This window comes from Benincasa hispida, chromosome 5 (assembly GCF_027475165.1).
Source record: "Benincasa hispida cultivar pf3 chromosome 5, pf3_genome.v1.1, whole genome shotgun sequence".
NCBI classification, from domain to species: domain Eukaryota; kingdom Viridiplantae; phylum Streptophyta; class Magnoliopsida; order Cucurbitales; family Cucurbitaceae; genus Benincasa; species Benincasa hispida.
Window position 1 is genome coordinate 4,176,841 of NC_143482.1, and position 20,436 is coordinate 4,197,276.

Here is a 20,436-nt window from a genome sequence, read left to right on the forward strand (position 1 = left end):
ACGCTTCAGTAGTTTTCTTAGTATTGTATGTAGACGATATGCTACTCATTGGAAATGATGTAGGTCTACTGACTACAGTTAAGAACTGACTAGCGACCTAATTCTAAATGAAAGATTTGGGAGAGGCTCAGTTTGTTCTGGGTATACAGATCTTTCGAGATCGTAAGAACCAAGTGCTAGCACTGTCTCAGGCATTATATATTGACAAGATGTTGCTCAAGTACTCAATATAGGACTCCAAAAGGAGCCTACTGTCGTTCAGGCATGGAGTTACTTTGTCTAAAGACATATGTCCTAAGACGCTTCAAGAGGTTGAAGAAATGAGACGGGTCCTATATGCATCTGCCATTAGCGGTTTGATGTATGTGATGCTCTGCACTAGGCCAGATATCTACTACGCTGTGGGAATAGTCAGTAGGTATCAGTCTAACCCAGGCTAAGGTCACTGGACCACAGTGAAGAACATCCTAAAGTATCTTTGGAGAACGAGGGACTACATGCTCGTGTATGGATCTATGGATTTGATTCTTACTGGATACACTGATTCTGACTTTTAGACTGATAAGGACTCTCGCAAGTCCACTTTAGGGTCAGTCTTTACTCTTAACAAAAGAGTTGTAGTGTGGCGAAGCACTAAGAAGGGGTGCATTGCCGATCCACTATGGAGGCGGAGTATGTAGCAGCTTGCAAAGCTGCTAAGGAGGTAATCTGGCTCAGGAAGTTCTTGACAGAACTGGAAGTTGTTCCAAATATGTCTAAGCCAATCACTCTTTATTTTGACAATAGTGGAACATGGCGAACTCCAAGCAGCTTAGGAGTCACAGGCACGACAAACACATAGAGCGGAAGTATCACCTAATCCGCGAGATAGTGCATCAAGGGGACGTGAACGTCATGAAGATCACTTTGGAGCACAATATTGCTGACTCATTTACGAAAGCTCTCATGACTACAGTATTTGAGGGTCACCTTCAGAGCATGGGTCTACGGAACCGCCCGTAGCTAGACTAGGGCAAGTGGGAAATTTTATTGTACTGGGCCTTAATGCCCTAGTTTATAGCTATATACTGGTTTTTTGTACATCCCACTCGCTTTAGAACAAATGGGATATTGTTGGAGTTGATGCCCTAAAGTATTGTGTCCTATAGTTTGTAAATAGTTTGTACGAACACTTGTGGTATATAATATATGATATTTACTTCACTTTGATTTTGCATATTTGGATGTTTTATTTGCTTTACCACAAACCAATAAACTTAAAATCTCTGGTTATCTTTATGTAACTTAAACATGTGTGTGGTGACATACAAGTGGATCATGTCTTAAGTGATAACCAAAATGATCTGTAGTATATGGATAGAGTAGGGAAACCTTATCCCGATAACGCTACAGATGCGGCCCGCTTTGTAGAATGGTTACAACTGTTGTGACTTGTCACAAATAGTCTGATCCTGATCATTCGTGTAGGAGACATGCGAGTGGGGGTGTCCTATACAAAGAGTTTGTATAAGACCTGACCATGAAGGGTTAACGTCTCGTTATATAACACCGTTCATGACAGAGACTTCACTTCACTAGGATGACCATATGTAACATGACATCAATCTTGAGTGAGTTGAGAACTCCTGCCATTGAGGGAGGTCCTTTGATTTGCATGGGTGCGAGTCGCCAAGCCACTGACTCAAACCTACCTCTTTGGGGATTCGTCTGATTTGGGAGCTGGGAACTCAGCTACACAAGATGAAATTCACTCCTTCCCCGAAGCAAGGGTAAATAGATAGATAGCTCCCTTAAGGGCTGATTCTAGGGCTTGAACGATGTGGCGCCACACACCTTCTCATGGCTCGAGAGGTGTTCACACATAGTTGGACTATGTTGTATTGTTCATTAAATGGATTAGTGGTACTTAAGGAGTGAGATGTAACTACAGAGGCAAAACGGTAAATTGGCCTAGCTGTACTTACGAGCATCTCTGAAGGGTTATCGTACTCATGATTAATTATATCCGATGGACACAGAAATATATCTGTGGTAAGAAGAGTTCAACTATCTGTCTTTAGTGGAATGTTCGCCAGTTAACGGATGGTGGATCTCGTGGCTAAAGAGTCTAGTCAGCTATTCACATACCGTTGGAGTTCAATTATATATGATATAATTGAAGTGGTTAATTATATATGATATGATTGACTAAATGTATGAGATACATTATTTTGGAGGAAATTGGATATAAATATGATTTATATCAAGTAGAGGAGAAAACACTATAGTTGATATATGATATCAAACTATAAGTTATGTATATAATATGATTATATTTTTTATTTTATTAATTGGATGGTTATGAGATAATTGCCGGCGTTTTCTCCGAACTCGTGCGTTAATGGGAAGTTTAATTCAGTTCTAGTAACTGAAGAATAAAATGAAAATGGTTTTCATTTTGCAAGGGAGACACATAATCGCTCACGGTGTGATAAGCCTTCTATCTTAATGTTTGAGAGCCTATACAATAGTGACCGTTTACTAAACGATTGCACACCAGCGCGCCCTTTATCTAGACAATCGCTTACCTTTTCATAGACGATCGTTTAGCGCCTAAGCATAACTAAAGGATCGCTTACCTTTTCATAGACGATCACCTAGCTTTTATTTCACGATCGTGTACCCCGCACTAAACGATCAAGCACCCGACAATACGATAGTCTTTCTATGCTCCCACTTGCTTGATCGTAGTACACAATAGCCTTTCCTCCTCCTCTCTACCAATTCCATCAAAGCCCAACCTTTGAATTCTCACTCTGAGAATACTGAGGACTCCGAGTGGTGGTGTTTTCCTCGTTTGCTGTTGTTCGTGCAAAGCTGTTCATGTAGACGACCGAGTTATTGTTGGGCGATTACTTGGTGGACTAGTGAGAGTGAGAGACATTCGTTCACGTGAAGAAAAGTCTTCAACTAGTATGTTCTCTCAATCTCTTGTGTTTATCCTTTAAGAATGCCAGTAATTTAGTGTAATCAATGCATATTTGTATGTTTGAATGTACATGTGAAAATTTTGTCACAATGAAATGGAAAGATTCGCTTCCGCTCATAGATACTCTTGTATAAGAGTCCCTTCAAAAAGAAACCATGCAAGTGGTGTTAGGAAACATTAACGCATGTGGCTCTAATAAAACTAAGTTTGTAGAGGTTATAAGGGATTAAGCATTGAAGCCAAGGACAACCATGCGAGGTATGGATGCATGTTGGCCGAAGCGTTGGCAAGAAGCACTGCCCAAAGGTTGCTCATGCATTGGGATGATAAGAGGTTGTGTGAGCAAGAGCGAGAGGGCTAGACAATGAGCGCAAGACACTAAGTGTTGAGACTGGGCATGCACGCTGACTAGTATGCGTGAGCATGGGCGTTGGGCGTTGGAGCATGTGCGCAGACGATTGCATAGCTGCTTGAAGCACTGGACGATTACACTAGACGATAGTGCTAAATGATGGGCTTGGGTGTTAGACGATGCGTTAGGCGTGAGCGCTAGGCGATAGACGCAAGCGCTACATGACAAGCATGAGCGCTAGGAGATAGGCGAAGCACTAGACGATGGGCGAGCGCTAGGCAATAGATGCAGGCTATACGATGTGCTAAGCGCTAGACGATGAGCGACAGTGAGAGGGCTGGATGATGAGCGACAGCGAGAGATCACTAGGTATTAAGCTATGCAATGAGCGCAAGAGCTACACGATGAGCGCAAGTATGTTTTCAAGCCATGATGGGCACATAGTGAAGTGTCTATGCATTGATGGGGCTTGCGGTACACAAGGATGATGGATCCACCCAGACAAAAGGCTATACCAAGAAGAGGTTGAGCTTAAGTTAGTAGGAGGTGGACAAATAGTGTTTCATGCAAGAAAGACTTATGAGGAAGACAACTCACACTTCATGCAAGTAGGAAGTGGCATGGAAGTAGGTGAGTGGCATGGAGAGTAGGTGGTGGCAACGCTTGGTGCAGACACTCCAAAAGTTTCTAAGTAGAAGGTGGCATGCGTTGGAGGCTTTAAGAGATGATAAGGATCGGTTTTTAAGGCCTATAAATACCACCACAAGTCTTTTCTTCAGTTCATAACTCAAATTCTCTTCAAAGAACATTAGGAAGAGTGTTAGAGGGCATTTGGAGGAAGCTATGCATTGATCAAGTGGTTCCAAGAGGAGGAGATGTTTTCGGATAGTGAGGTCCTGAAGTAGCATCAACTTAGAACAAGGATTTCTCCCAGAATACTCGTGCGTTTTAAGTGATTCCAAAGCCGCCTGAAAGCTCTGAAAGTCTATATTTCAAGGCAGGGCTGCCGGAGAAGAAGCTCAAATGAATCAGGCTAGAGAGTGAAGAAAGGTCGAGCTCTCGGGTAAACTTGAGCCATTCTTGATTATTTGAGAATTCAGGCCAAACCACGAGGAGTTCTGAGCTGATATTTTAAGGTAAGCTTCCCGAGACAGAACATGTTTGTAGAAGGAAGTGTCTCAAAATAAGGCTTGGAATGATGAGTAATCTAATCTTGAAGTTGAATCTGGAATGTAGGGTTCCAAAGGGAGCCCGAGGAAACCAAGGAACTTCTAAATAGAAAGGTTCCTACCCTACCAAAGTGAGTTGTATTTCCTTTAAGTCTTAAGCATATATTTTAGAGTATATGTATATGCTTATTTTGTGAATAAGTAATTAGAATGAGAATGAAAATATGTGATCGGGATGGTCAGGGGGTCAATAGACCTAGTTCCTGAGCCTAGAGCAGAACCTCATGGGATGGTCAGGGGACCGAGAGGTCTATTTCTTGAGCTTGTGAGAAGAACCTCATATGGGATGGTCAGAGGACCGACAGGCCTAGCTTCTAAGCCCATAAGTGGGGATCTATGTGCACATAGGCAACGCAGGAGAGTATGCGTTTATGACTAGTATCAATTTAAATATCTACCATGTGTGTAGGTAGAGTTGAGAACAGACTCATTATGATTAGTATCAATTTAACTATATATCGTGTGTGTAGGTAGAGTTGAGAACAGACACATTTGAGACTGAGGTTTGGATGTTAACCTCGTATTTGTGATATGTTTGTATTATTATGAGTTGAAATAGACTCTAGAAGTTGCTTACCACTCACTGAGCTTCTGGAAGCTCGTTCTTTTCTTTCATATTTTTTTTCCTAGGTAGCAAAAGGTGAGGAGTTCCAGGATACTGCTAAGGTCAAGGTCCGCCACACCACAACCATACTTCTGGTTTTAAGAGTTGTTGATGTAAACTTTGTAGTTAAGTCTGGGAGGGGGCGTGGCTGGTCGCAATCTCTAACATTGTTAGTGTTACAAATACACACAATCACATGCGAGTGTCAACAAGAAGGCATTCTAAATAGCTCTATTCGACAATCCAAAAGGGAATAAGTAAGCTCCCAAAGAGAATTGCGACTTTACTCTTTGTACTCAACTGAATTATATACACTATTTGTATTAAATTAGGCATAAGAGTATGATTGATTGAGCACCACACTGATGCAAATACTCTCGCATAGGCCAACTAGAAAGAAGAGAACGAGACTAAAGAAATGTTTCAACAAATGGCGCAAGAGCCCCACAACACAAGCGAGTTTTTTGCACCAATAAACATAAAAACTTTCTATAATAAGGTATCTATGTATAAGATAGCAAAGCTAATTCCTCCAAAGAAAATAAATAATAATAAATAAGAAGGAGAAGGTGATAGAGATAATATAGAGATTTAAGAAACACAAAAGTTGAAAGTACAAGAAAAATATTTTTTTTAATATAAGAACTAAATAACTATAGGATAAAAATTCTAAGATATATATAAAAAATATATATATAGATAATACAAAAGCTTACTAGACATAACTTTTGAACACCCTAATTGATATAGATAATATCAAATTCATAATAACTCAACCTTTAATTTACATATATTCATAAGATAGGCCAAGAAAATGATAGAAGATATGAACAAAAGGTAAAAGTACTTTCCAATTTTTTACCCATTGATAGAAAATAGAAATAAAAAGGTATTTTAAAAAAAAAAGACTTAATATGTTTCAAAAAAAAAATTAAAAATAAATAAAAAGTAAAAAGTAAAACTAAGAAATTGCCCTAAATTACCTACTACCTTAAATTACATAATTGCCCCTCTCCCTTTTTCCATCTTCCCCAAAAGCAAATATTTATTATTTTTCATGTAAAAACCCCATCTCCCGTTAACAAGTCATCGTCGTTGGATCTAGAAATGGATCCGGCTACCGATCCAGCGTCCGACCCGTTATCGGAGATCTGAGACGAGCAAGTCTCGCCCGCCGTGGTTTTGGATCTTGATCTCGTCGATCCTTCCTCCTTTGATTTCTTCCGCCGCGCTTTCTTTGGAACTCCGGGAAGGCTCTGCGTCGGCGATTCGCTGCCCTGGTTCAGATCGGAGCTCCGGCGCGAATCCGACGAAGAAGATTCCTTGGACTTTGAAGACTTTTTTGACTTCGTCTTCTCCGATTTCTCTCTCGTGGTCGGAGACTCCCCCACGCTTCCGCCGACGGTGGACGACTGCCGTCTCGATGATTTAGGTAGCTCCGGCAGGTCACGAGTCGTAACTGCCATGTCTCTTTTTGAATCTATTCCAATTCCATATCCCTAATTAATTTCTCCTCCACACGTGTGTTTTTGTGTGAATTTAAAAGATTTTTTTAATTTCATTTTTTTTTAAGTACAATTTGGGTGAGAGGTTTGAACTCTCGAGATTTCACATTCGAATATTAATGGAACTATGCTCGATGCAAAATTTATGTATTTATTGACTAAATTATTGAAAAATACATCAATTGTAATACTATAATACTAAAGTTTCATAAATGTTTTTAAACAATATTTGTGGTAGAAATCTTTTATAATTTAATATATAAATTGAGACCTGAAACGTTGTGACAATAATCAAAATAATCCGATAATTCGTTTTTCTGTTTTAGGCCACAATCACATCATTTAGATGTCAATTTATGTAAAAAAATAATAATAATAATAATAAATAAATAAATAATCGGAAGAATTTCTGCTATAGGATTAGTTTTAAAATGTTTAAAAAATTTGAGGTTAATATTGAAATTTTTAAAAGTATAGAGGTGTTTTTTAAATAAAATTCCAAGCTTAAGGATATTTTGTACCATTTACTTCTTTATAATTTGGTTAAATTACAAATTTAGTCTCACTTTTCAATTTTGTATCTAATAAATTTTCCATTTTAAAAAAATTTTCAATTTTGTAGTTATTAAACTCAGATATATTTAATTCTAAAATTATTTAAAACCGGTCTTGGTATTTTAATATTCCATAAACTTTTAAATGTGTTTAATAAATTGACTTTATAAGCTTTTTCATTAAACTATACATTTTTAATCAACATTTTAAATCTTTAATTTTTTATCAAGTTGATATATGTCATAGGAAATTCAAAACGGAATGAAATCCAAAATAATAATTTAACATAAAAACTATTAAAATATAACAAAAAATAAATAAATAAAAGGGGAAAAAGTAAAGAAATGATACCTTGAGAAGCCCATTGGCCAGAGGCATCTTCTTGATGAGGAGCAGATGATATTCCTGGTGGAGCTTTGAATTCATTCATCTGCATTTAATGCCTCATGGATGAAAACATCCGTTGACATGTCGATATATCCGTAAATGGAAGGATTCGATATCGATATTAAATATATTAGATGATATAATTTTAAATTTACCTTCATCTATAAGCTTAAATCTTCGGGTCAATTAGTAATTTAAGAACATATCTAATATTCATAACTTAATTTAGGAGTAAAACCAACTTAATTATTAATCTAAGTAAATTTTATAAAATTCATGATTTACATAAAGATCCATCGATATCGATATCCGTAAACTTGAAATGTCAATGTCGGTATCAACATCAATATTTTAATCCTTGTTCATAAGAACACTTTTTTTTATTTTAGGTCTTAAGTTTGTATTTTCTTTTAAAAGTTGCAATATTAATCTTTATTTAATGTTTCAAAATCCTTTAACCTAAATTTTCATTCAAGTTCAGTTTTTTGTCCAAAAATATAAGACCTTGCTTGGTAATCTGATTTATTTTTTATTTTTAGCTTTTGGAAATTAAGTCTACAAAGAATCCTTCACTTCTAATTTTTTACTTTGATATCTATCTTTTACCAATGTTTTCAAAAACTAAGCTAAGTTTTTAAAGACTAAAAAAATTAGTTTTTTAAAAAACTAGTTTTTGTTTTTTGAATTTGAACTCATTTCCAGGCATCTTTATAATTATTGACCCGCCCCCACAAATATGTCAAACTAAGTTTCTACTTAGTTATGCATTTTATAATGTATTGCGTTAAGGATGATCATGTATTTCATAGCTTTAACACAATGAACGAAAATTACGATAGAGATGACAATCACATTAGAAACGATAGGTTTGTTGTGTTTTCCCATTTTTTTCACAGTTGGTTAGATTAGATAGCGATAGAGATGATCATCACTGATGTCATCCTTGATGCACAAACATAACCTTGTGAATAGGTTATCTGTACCAAAAAAAAAAAAAAAAAAAAAAAAACCTTTAAAAAATGAAAAAAGAAAGATATACCCAGCTTGGAGAATTGACTGAAGGACCATCCCATCCAATATGGGCAACATGTTTGACATCTGTGGGAAACCCAATTTGCATTTCAGGTTCTTTCTCATTATCTGCCCAAAAGAATAAACAAATTAATTAACAATAAATGAAAAAAAAATCTTTTTTGAAAAAAAAAAAATGAAGAAAAAGGGGTTGGATTTTGCATACCAAATATTTGAGAAATGTATCTAAGGCCTTTGAGAAGGCCTTTCATTTTATTATTAGACATTTTTCCTTCTCTTTTTGGTTTTTCTTCTTTTTGAATGGAAAATGAACTAATTGAGATTTGATTGAACTCTGCTTTTGGGGAAGGAGATTGATGGAATTCAAATCCAAGCTTTGAGAAGAGGTTCAAAACTAAGCCAAAAATGAAATTCAATTAGAGGAACCCTAATTAATTGGGTACTTTTTTTATTAGAAAATAAAATTAAAAAACCTACCTTTTGAAAGGAAAAAACCCCAGATGGTGGGAAAAAAGAGGGAAAAGAAAGTGAAAAGAAGCCATGTAAATCAGAAGAACATAGAGAGAAATGGTTGAGAAAAAGAAGAAAAGGAAGGGAAAAAGGGAAGAGGTTAAAGAAGAAAAATGAATGAATGAATTAACAAAACAAATATTAAAGTGTTGAAAATTAAGGGGAAAAAAGAAAAAAAGAAAAAGAAAAGGAAAAATGTATCGTTGATTTCGTTCATTTGGTGGCTTTGAATTTGTTTGTTGTATTTTCTTCCCTTCCCATCTAATTTTGGCCAGAAATGGGATCGAAATTTTAGGGTTTTTCTCCTTTTTTTTTTTTTTTTTTTGAAAAAGAAAATTATTCGTATAAACTAAAATTAGGAAAGTTTTTGACAGGTCTTCCACTCGTCTCAAAAGTTGTTCATAGAGTTTTTTTCTTTAAAAAAAAAAACAAAAATACATCTATTCTCCGAAACTACCTTCGTAGTAGAAATCTGTTAGAATTTAAATGAACATTAGGACTTGGAAGAGTATGGTGATGGCACAGAACGGAATATTGGGACGTGACCATGTTCTTGGTCACCATTATTCTCATTCAAGGCCCTGATTTGGATTTTTATTTCGAGAGTGGTTTTGAAATATTCGTGAGAAAAATATTGTAACTTTTGAAACAATAAAAATATGTTGATATAATTCAAGGAATTTTGTGTAATTTGGCTTTTCTTTTTTCAAACTAACATTATACTTATTTGTGATCAATTTTACTTTTCTTTTTCTTTTTTCACGACTCACAAAAAGAAAAAACAAAATGAAATTACTCATATTTTTTTGCCACGAGAGAAGGTATTTGACGAATGACAACTTCTGTCCGTATGATAACTATTTGGTTTTAGATATCATTTTTTTTAAATAATACTTGGTTTTTTTTATCTTTCATAAAATAACACATTTGATATTTTAGTTAAATTCCTAAAACAAAGTTAACAAACGCTGTTTCTTTTAGTATTCAAAACTTTGCATTAATTTTGAAAATATGATTAGATAGTAGACAACAAAATAAAGAAACTCGTAATTGAAAGTAGTATTTATAAACTTAGTTTTCAAAAATCACGAAACAACACTACGCCAAAAAAATGAGCTACTTTTCTTCACTCTCCTTCCCATGTTTTCTTTACTAATATCCCTCAATGTATAATTTTCAACATTCCCATGATTCTAAGGGTCTGTTTTATTTCACGAATATTATCATGAGATTTCGAATGGACATTTAATATTCGTGTTTATTTCACATAATTTCAGTTTTTAAAATTTAAGATGAACTTTAAAATCCATCTGATATAAGTTTTTTAATACCCTCCATACTTAAGATTTTTATACTTGGGAGATGGATAGAGTCGGATTAATTAATAATTGATATCAATTAATTATTACTATATATATATATTATGTTATCTTGATTATTTAATATAAAATTTTGTTGTTAATTATTAATATTCTAATTAATAAATTTATTTAATTATTTTTATTAATCAAATAAAATAATTTAGATAATGTTTAATTTAAAAATATTCATTTAAAGATATTTTAATTAACTAAATAATTAATCAATATAACAATAGTTAAATTTAATCATGAATACATTATTTATTCCTTCCATTTGATTAAATAATTATTTAATTTTAATTTCTATATATAAAATTGGTAAATCAAACACATTCATCCAACTTCCAAATATTAATTAAATTAATCAACTGTAACCGTTTTCATTACATGTGTAATATGCTAAATGCCTTGGCTTCAAGTATGACATAAAAATTCCTAAAGCAAAAAGGTAAATTTTATAATACACTCAATTCATTTCTTTTAGTCAAAATAGTCCATCCCTTTTTATGGTAAGATAAATGATATAGAGACATTTGTCATCAAACGTACATAATATATAGAACAAAACATACTAGAAAGGTACAACATATTAATGAATACCTTATATTGAATATTTCTCAAAGTATCTCACTTTCCTTTAATGAATCTAAAATAATTAAATATAAAATATAACTTTAGAGATAAGATGTAGGAATCCCAATCCTGGAAAATCAATAGAGCATTTTTCAATTGAAAAATCTCAAGAATGGTCTGTTTCCCAATATTACAGAGGCTTCCAACACTAGAATTTTTTTAAAAAAAGGAAGGCGAGGGCTTTATCCCTCTGATGCATCGTATACCAAATAAACTAATGAAAACCTTCTTGTTATTAGTATTAGTTACTTCCTGATTGATAGAAGTTCAAAGCTTCGGAGAGGATCATCTCGGCCGCTTCTTGTTGATGTTCGAACAAATGAGGTTGGCTTTGTCTCATAAGAAGAATGAAGTCTCTGAGTGGTAGAGGGGCGTCCAGTGCTTGCAACTAGTCGACGACCCTCACTGTGATCACCGGAAGAACTAGGCTTGCTATTTGTAATTACAGCTCTTCTTGAGGAGCTTCCATATCGAGAAGAACCACGTCCTGAATCAGGATGCTGAAAACAAGGGTAGCAATAACTTCAATTAGAAAGTTCATATAACACATTCTACAAGTATGAACTCACTGAAGTGCGTGCAGTCACTGCAATGTCATGGGAAGAAAGGGTCATGTATGAAGTATCCTCCAAAATTCCCAATTGAAACTACAAAGTTTAGCTAAGTCTTCCCCAAAATGCATAATATTTGGGTGGAATATGGTTCTTGAGAACAAAATGAGAAACAATGATAGGTTACAAAATATTTATTTAAACGAACTAGTTCAAGAAACAGCTCTGAAAATTGGATCCGAATTTGGTTGTCAAACAAAATCCAAGGACAATAATCATATCCAAGCTAAACTGAACTTAGCTAACACTCCAGCAATTTTCTAACTGAATGCTAAACCATCAAATGGAAGGGCAGTATTTCCAACCAGGCAACTCCTAGGGCTTGGTTGTTAGCCGTGCAGAGCGTCATTTAACTATTTTCATTCCATGTTCCAGTTTAATGATTTTCAATTTAAGAATTCGTGTTTCTTTGCTTCCCTCCCCCTCCCCCTCCCCTCCCCTCCCCTCTCTAGCAAGTTTCGCGAGCAAGCCTGTAAAACGAGCTGAACAAAACTACCCATTTTCAAACATGATGCATGCATTCACTCTTCTATTTTCAGTGTCCCTCCAGAATTTTTTTTTCATTTGATATCCGTGAGTGTCCAGACCAGTTTACGCACACCTCAACTAATCTCATAGGACAACCCGCTTGACTCTCCAACATTTGGCTATCAAGGAAACTCATAGGATAATAAATGTTGGTCACCATGGATTGAACCATCACCAATTAGCTCTTTATCAAGGGATGTTCCCTTATTTATCACTAGGTCAACCCATGATGGTTGTTATCCTCCAGAAATAGAAAGAATATCCACCAAAAGGGCCAAACAGCCTCTCCTCTCCTCCCATAAGACAGTCTCATCTCATCATAATTGTTTTGTGAAAATAACGTCAGGTACCATTCAACCTTGTAACTATAAATAATTTTAAGAATATGACTACTGGGAAAAGGACTTGCAAGTAACACAGAATTTCGAAAGATAAAATAAAAAATGTAAATTGATCCAAAGCTAGAAGATTCAATGGTTAGATTTGGATAAAAGTAATACGTTATCTAAATGATAGGAACATACATCGATAAAATTTTAGTTCCAATTCAATGAAAATAATTTACCACATCCTCATGAGCCTTTTGTTTAGAATGATCAACATGTGGACTGGAACTGGAAATATTCCTCCTGGAAAATGCTTCAACTGCCCCTGAAAATCTTTCTCGGATCTCTTTCCCAACTTCAGCAAATAATACCAAGTAAAATTTATGTTTCTTAGTTCTTTTTTAAAAAAGAAAAAACAAAAAAAAAATTCAAAATAGGAAAAACTTGACGGAAGCAAACCTGAGTTTCTCTCTGGCCTCTCTGCAGATGGTCCTGGAGTAGCTGCGGCTTTCCCACTAGAGTGCTACAAATGGAACGAGAAACCAAATTAACAAATCAGTATAAACCAAATAATAAACAAAAGGAAAAAGTTGCAAGTATTTACTCGTCCTCTTGAACTGCTTCCAATTTGAGGGTACTTCAGTATAGTCCAGTCAAAGACATAATCAAATTGATAGCCTGAAAGGAAATATTCAGATCCTACTAAGAAATCTGTACTCAACGCTGAAGAGTATAATGGATAACGAAAAAAGGAGATAAAAAGCCACTAAATACGTTCAAGTACCAAATTCTTTCCAATAAGAAACCAGATTAAACTAAGATGAATGAACGTACACCAACCTAGGTCATACAAAAACAGAAACAAATATCTTGAATAAAATGTTAGAAGGTTGATATCATGAACAATGAATTACCTTCTCGTATGAATAGGTCGCGAAAAAGTCGCTTTAAATATGAATAATCTGGTTTGTCTTCAAATCTCAGTGATCGACAGTAATGGAAATAAGATACAAACTCAGGTGGATGTGATTTGCAAAGCACCTATAAAACATAATTACAATGAATTAAACCAACAGTAGCAAGGATGGAGACTAATTAATTGCCCATAAAAGAGAAATTGTTCTACGATCATGGTGGGGTTGTGTTGGTTGCAACTTGCAATGAACAGATAAAAATTGGAATTCAATAATAATACTAATAAAGAATAAAATAAACCTTATAGTAGTTTTATTGTGTTTTCTCATCATCACGTTTATATTCTGCTCCATCTAATGGAAGTTTCACCAGTTTTCTTAGTAATTATTCTAAAATAATAAATAATTTAATACTTATTAATCAAACCATCATTACTGACAATCTGATCATTCAAATTGAAAATTACATGTGTGATCATGTATACAGTATGCATTTTTGTTTGGGGATACCTCAATAGGAGTGGACATCTTTTTTTCACTGATTTTATCATACTTTTGCTTCTTTGTGCCTGCTTTCAGACCCTGCCAGGGAAGGCTGAAACGGAAATTTTAAAGTTATTATACGCAAACCAAAAAAGAAAAAGATAGGCAGCATTCATGTATTTTACTTGAGTGCCCTGAAACATGTATGGGTGTTCTTTAGGAGTTCGGTAGACCAACCTTCCTCTGAGGAAATACATAAGCACATAACCAAGAGACTCTAGATCATCCCTTCTGCTTTGCTCTGCCCATAAAAGAAACATGACATTAAAAAAAATGCGGAGACATTTACAAAATTTTGAAGTTTATCCACTTCCAACTACTCACCAATTCCTAGGTGAGTGTTGACACTAGCATAGCGAGCTGTGCCAGTGAGGTTCTTGTTCTCCCTGAAAAAGTGAGGTGAAAAAACTGTAAGACTTATATATAGATATTATCTGAAAGTTCACAGAATTAGACAATTGAAAACAAAAGTATATTGTCATGTCCCAAATAGAACCATAATTTATCAGCTCTAAGGTTAAGATCAGTATTGACCTGTATGGTATATGCTTATGAGTTTGAAGATCCCTGTACTTCTTTGCGAGGCCATAGTCAATGATGTATACCTATAACAGCATTATTACATGAAACACTGGTTAGAGAGAGAGGAGGGAGGGACCATGAACTGTAATTGCAATTATACAAGTTATAACAAAATTATCATTATCCTTCATCAAAACTATATTAGATACAATGGAACAAATAACAATATAAGATTTTGCTCCTTAAATCGTTGCAAGGGATATTATCCTGAGTTTCCATCAATAAAACCCATCAATAAAAGATAAGAACCTAATAAAATCTCCCTTCGATAGGGCATAGAGAACCATACAAAACTACATATAAATACTACCTGATTGGCTTTCCGCCCGAGTCCCATTAAGAAGTTGTCGGGCTTTATATCACGATGGAGAAAACCTCTTGAGTGCATGTACTCAACCCTGTTAATCTGAAAGTTATTATAAACAGGGAGGGGGTTAGTTAGCTTGACCATCCAACCAATGTTCACGTATACAATACAAAAGCAGTCCTGCACACTTACTAATTGATCTGCAAGCATCAAGACAGTTTTCAATGTAAACTTTCTATTACAGTAGTTAAATAAATCTTCCAAACTTGGCCCCAGAAGATCAATCACCATAATGTTGTAATCACTCTCAACTCCAAACCACTTCAGGTGGGGGATTCCCGCTACATTGACAAAGTATAGTATTTAATAACATCATAAAAGAGCTTATTCAAAAAAAAATGATGACCCTTTCCAAAATTTTGCAACATGTAAGGCTTAGCTTAGAAGATAAATGAATAGCCAAGGTAAAGAGCAGTTGTATTTGAATCATCATTTGGCTACAAAGAAACATCACAATGAAATGTCTACCAACAAGAAGTTTAACTTTGTAAGAGTGACATGCATCAGCATTCTGTCGCAGAAACTTCCCTAAATATCAACGAATTTAATGCAAACCATTTCTTTCATGTTCCTCTTATTTGGATAAGAGGTTTGATTTGATTAGATCCCCAAACTAATGTAATATGTTATTGCCACCTGGACAAAGGACAAGGATGAATCTGGCCACTGGTACCAAGAACATCCAACTGTCCCCTGGCATTCTTCGTCCACCATTAAATGATGCAAACTAAAAATTGCATATCTTTAATTCTCCATTACTTAGAAAATTACACATCCATTTATACAGCATCTAATCATCAGAGAGAGAAAATGAGAGAGAGGCTTACTTCCTCCTTGAAGAAGCATATACAATTTGGACTCATAATGAAGCTGAGGATGCTTGGTTTTCACAGGTTCCTGAAAAATAACAACTAGGCTTAGAACAAGTCATAAAGAACTGTTTTATTTATTTGATTGTAGTGGTCCCTCAAAATTTAAACATAACCATACCAGGACCTGAAAGCTTCAGTAAAAAGAGAATGCTTTTGTTTAAAAGCATATGATATGAACAACAAAAGGATTAAATGTCACATCCAGGGACCAGTAATTACTCGTTCAATTATCAGACCATCAGAAACAAGTGAGAAAACATAAAAAGCCAGTTCCTAAAATCAAAGGAATTAAGAGGGAAAGACAAAAAAAAGGTAAAGGGAATCGATTAAGTAAAAATGATGTCTATGAACTAAAAATTACTGTCTGTCTTGTAAGAGAAAGCAGGAGAGAGAATAGCAAAAAACACTAAGACCGCATTCTTTCCTCTCATATCAAGGTAAATGGAATATTGTTTACCACCAGCTTCTCAGTTCCTTCCTGTTCTAATCCTCTGATCCAACTGAGCCATACACTTTATCAGAAAACATCTTATTCAGCTTTAAAATATCTTTGATAATTTTCTTCTCCAAATTGGTGTAAGAGTAATGATCTCTTCTTCTTCTTCCTTTTTCCATTTTTCTTGTTTTGAAAATCAGTTGCCGTTTGGCAAAGAATGCAGTCCAGCTTTCTATTGTGTACTTAAAATTGATTGAAGTAGACTGGAAAAGAAAAGGTGGTTATAAATAACTGACGCTTCTCATAATATGATCAAAGGACACTAACAACAAGAAAAAAAAGCATTTGAATCTATCTTGATGCGAGTAAACAGAAATTCGATGCAGCAACTACTGATAATGAAAAAGTAAACAGTTTATTGAAATCAAAATTACAAAAAACACGAAAATGCTTGCATTGAAGCCCAGTCACATACTAGTTTGACAGCAACCTCCTCCCCAGTTTGCACATTAACAGCTGCAACAATAAAGAAAACAAATGAATCAAAACCACCGTTGGTAAACAGAGAAAACAAAACAAGAGAAACTCTTGTGAGAGAGAGACCTAAATAAAGCTCTCCAAAAGACCCACTCCCAATCTTCCTTCCGAGCTTGAACTTCCCCGCAATCACATGGTCCATGATCCAATTCTTTAATCAAATCAAAGTCAACCCAAAAGCTCAAATGCAACAACAACAACAACCACCACCCAGAATTGCCTCCAATCGTCGTCTACAATAGTATGATCCTTTTTTTTTCGGCAGGGTAACGTAATTCCACTTCCGACGACTTCAGCAGATTACAACAATCGAGTTCTTCTCGAAGACCCACTTAACAAATCAAATTGAAGAACAAGAAAGTCGGCTTGGATTATTACAATAAACGATGATACTGACAGAACGATACACGAAAAAGAAACAAAAAAGAGAGTTGTTTGAAATCAAAGGTAGTCAAAAGAAGAAGATCCTGTTGGAACTACATACTCAAACCGGAGACGGGGAATTGAAACCCTAGTTTGATTAGGAAAAGAGGCTACATTGACCGAAGAAATGAATATAAAAAGGGGGAAATGGTCTTGAAAGATGAGAAAAACAAATAATAATGGAGAGAAGAGGTAATCGAAGAAGATGGGATTTGAAGGAGAAACAAACAAATTGAAGGGAAGAAGAGAATTAGGGTTGAAAGAAGAAGAAGAAGAAGGAATGTTAAAGAAAGAGAGGAAAAATGGTGGCGATGAGAGAGACGGTAGAAGAAAAGAGGTCAGGCGGCCGATGTATTTCTCTTCTTCCTTCTCTCTCTCTCCTCTCTCTTTCTCTCTCTAGCCTTTTTTCTTTATTATTTTTATAATGGTTTTTTTATTAAAAAAAAAATTCTAAACAACAGAAGCCTGCTTTATTAATTTGTCTTTAAAAAAAAAACAAAATTACATTTTTGTCCATAAATTTTGTGTTTAGTTTTTTTTTTTTTTTTAAATCAAACTTTGTTAAGGAAACACTTAACCACCAATACAATCCTAATGGAAAATAGATGCAACCAATCCAAGAAACAAACTCCCAACAAATCTCATACATTTCTTGAACATAAGAATAAGGTAGGGTACTAAAATAATAAAAAAAAAAACAACGTGAGAAAGCGAATGAGCCACAAAATTACAAGAATGAAAACAATGAACATAAGAAATAACACTCGTACGTAGCACAATCTCAACCCTAGTTTCATAATTTTTTTGTCTTTGAAAGATCAGTTGACAGCTTATTCAGTGCACTAATGATCTCGATTGAATCAGATTCAACAATTAGGGGTTACTTCTGAAACATAGATATCTAGATAAAGTACAACAGTCCTGATCTGATGGCTTCACCTTCAAGCGTTTTAATAGACCTACCATTTTCAAAATGTTCGAACCCAGTGTAGATAGGAGATGCTCGAGAGTCACAAACCACCCACTCCAATCCATCATAACTTTTTTCATTGCTTGAGACATCCATATTGAGCTTCCAGCAACCTTCAGGAGAGGGGGACCAACAATAATCATGACTCATGCAGCTCGCAAATCTCATCGGTGCAAGGAAGTCCTAAGGAAGAGAGAAAACATCAATCTTTTTGCAAGGAGAGTATGAGGAGAGGAGGCGATTTCTATGGTTCCACAAACTCCAAATCGCACAAACAGTCTTCGGAATGTCATCTCCCCTAAGGTTGCTCGCCAGCCACTTCCAAGAATCTAAAGCAAATCACTCATCCCACATCATACTTTTTGGAAAAACTTACATCTGACTAGAAGTCTCCTTGGAATTTTTGCAAAACAAACCAAAAAAAAAATGTCAGTGTCAAACCCCTTTTTTGGGTCTTTGGGTCTAGTTTTGCATCTATAAATTAATTTTAAATAGTTATGTAGTCAAATTTTTATTTTAATGACCGAGGTAGTGAAACAAAATTAATTATTATTTTTAAATTCTTCTTAGAATGGGTGAAATAATTTTAGATGCAAGTGAATTGTTCGAATCGTAAATTTTTTCAACTGCAGTAATTCTTATTAAATAATGAATCCAATCCAATCATGAAACATTTGGATTTGATTTGTTAGGATTACTTTGATCATTTATTTAAAATTTTGTCCTGAAAAATATGTAAAGTGTTAATGTGTGCAATTGTTATTTAATTATTTTTATATATTAAATTAAGATTAACAATCCAATTTCAATTTATTTTAGGAATGGTTGGAGGATAATTTATCCAAAACACACATATATATAATTGTATCATAAGTTTAAAAAAACATTATTTTAAAAATTAATAATAACTTTGGATTGGTTCAAGTTGGTTTTGGGTTACTTGAGGTGAACCCATGAACTAATCTAATTGATAACTCGACCCAAATCGTATGGATTAGGTTGGGTTGGTTGGATTTTTCGAGTCATCGGTTTTTTTAGCCTCACAACTAAAGACAAAAAGTAAGTATTTAGCAAAAAAAAAGTTAAAAAATGAAAATCTTAAAACTTAGGGATTAAATTGAAATAAGACTCGTATCTAAATAATAGATTACATAAAATTTTGAAACTTATAGACTAAATTAAAATCATACTCAAAACTTACACATTTTGAAACTTAGAGACGATAATGGTTTTTTTTTTTTTTCCTTTCTTTTTAGTATCAAATTTACACCTCTAAGGTTATGGATTTATATCTGTGTAAATAATGGACTAATATTTGTATTAATTTAAACTATAAGCTTCTGTAAATATAGCAATTTACAATTTTTCATTAAATTTTATATGGATAAACATCGTGTGAAGCTTATAATTTTATTTTACTTCTGAACTTTCATAAATGAATTAATTTAAACTATCAATTAAAGTTTCGTTTCAAACTTGTTCATTCATCAGTTTTAATTGTCAATTTTATCAATCCAATATTTAAGGAAGTTTACATGCATTTAAGGAAGTTTACGTGCAAGTAAGAATTGAATGCATGGTTGATTTTCGAACGCAATCCTAATAAAGAGTCTAAAATGATTTACTTATAATAATATATAAGTTTAATTTGAAACTTTTATGTTTCGGACAACATTTTTCGAAGTAAGTCTAAAGGAGGATGTGAATTGATATATATACCAAAGTTCAAGGTTTAAATTGATACAAATTAAAAATTTCCTATTTTTTATTAACCTTAATGAAAATTGTATCAATTTTAAAACTATGAATTTTCTTAATTATATAAATTTATATTTTTTTCATTACATTTCGTTTGAATAAACATTATGTGAGAATACTAATTTTATCAATTAAATCTCTAAAATTTCATTAGTCAATCAATTTCAACCCTTAGATTTTCCTCTAAAAATCATCAATATATTGATTGCAATCTTTCAACATTTAGAGAAATCTATACATATGTAAGATTTGATGTGTTGGCAATTTTTAAGGTAATCTTAGTAAATGGTATAAATTGATTTGATTATGGAAGTTTACTTATCTAATTAATAAGATTATAAGTTTCACATCATGTTTATCCAAACGAAATGTAATGAAATATAAATTGACACACTTATGAAAATTCAGAGTTTAAATTGATACGATCATTAAT

The 20,436-nt window shown here is 34.1% G+C and overlaps 2 protein-coding genes across 3 annotated transcripts; both read right to left on the minus strand.

Moving 5' to 3' along the window:
- Window positions 1-5,978: 5,978 nt before the first annotated feature.
- LOC120078330 (CRIB domain-containing protein RIC6-like) lies at window positions 5,979-9,257 on the minus strand. Of its 2 annotated transcripts, XM_039032571.2 has the most exons (5): window positions 9,110-9,257; window positions 8,838-9,026; window positions 8,640-8,740; window positions 7,565-7,643; window positions 5,979-6,633 (listed from the first exon to the last, which is right to left on the minus strand). In XM_039032571.2, exons 2-5 carry the CDS (start codon window positions 8,896-8,898, stop codon window positions 6,209-6,211), a joined length of 666 nt encoding a protein of 221 aa, XP_038888499.1. In that variant the 5' UTR covers window positions 8,899-9,026; window positions 9,110-9,257; the 3' UTR covers window positions 5,979-6,208. The 2 variants fall into 2 exon arrangements, with proteins under 2 accessions (XP_038888499.1, XP_038888498.1); XM_039032570.2 differs by lacking the exon at window positions 9,110-9,257 and having other exon boundaries at window positions 8,838-9,039.
- Window positions 9,258-11,206: 1,949 nt separating this feature from the next.
- Window positions 11,207-18,595, minus strand: LOC120077924 (casein kinase 1-like protein 6). Its single transcript, XM_039032033.2, has 14 exons — window positions 16,919-18,595; window positions 16,791-16,831; window positions 15,835-15,904; window positions 15,140-15,288; window positions 14,951-15,046; window positions 14,593-14,663; window positions 14,383-14,444; window positions 14,236-14,299; window positions 14,026-14,110; window positions 13,516-13,642; window positions 13,206-13,279; window positions 13,061-13,124; window positions 12,841-12,956; window positions 11,207-11,636 (listed from the first exon to the last, which is right to left on the minus strand). The coding sequence occupies exons 1-14, from the start codon at window positions 16,992-16,994 to the stop codon at window positions 11,382-11,384; spliced, it is 1,350 nt and encodes a 449-aa protein (XP_038887961.1). The 5' UTR covers window positions 16,995-18,595; the 3' UTR covers window positions 11,207-11,381.
- Between the last annotated feature and the right edge of the window lie 1,841 nt (window positions 18,596-20,436).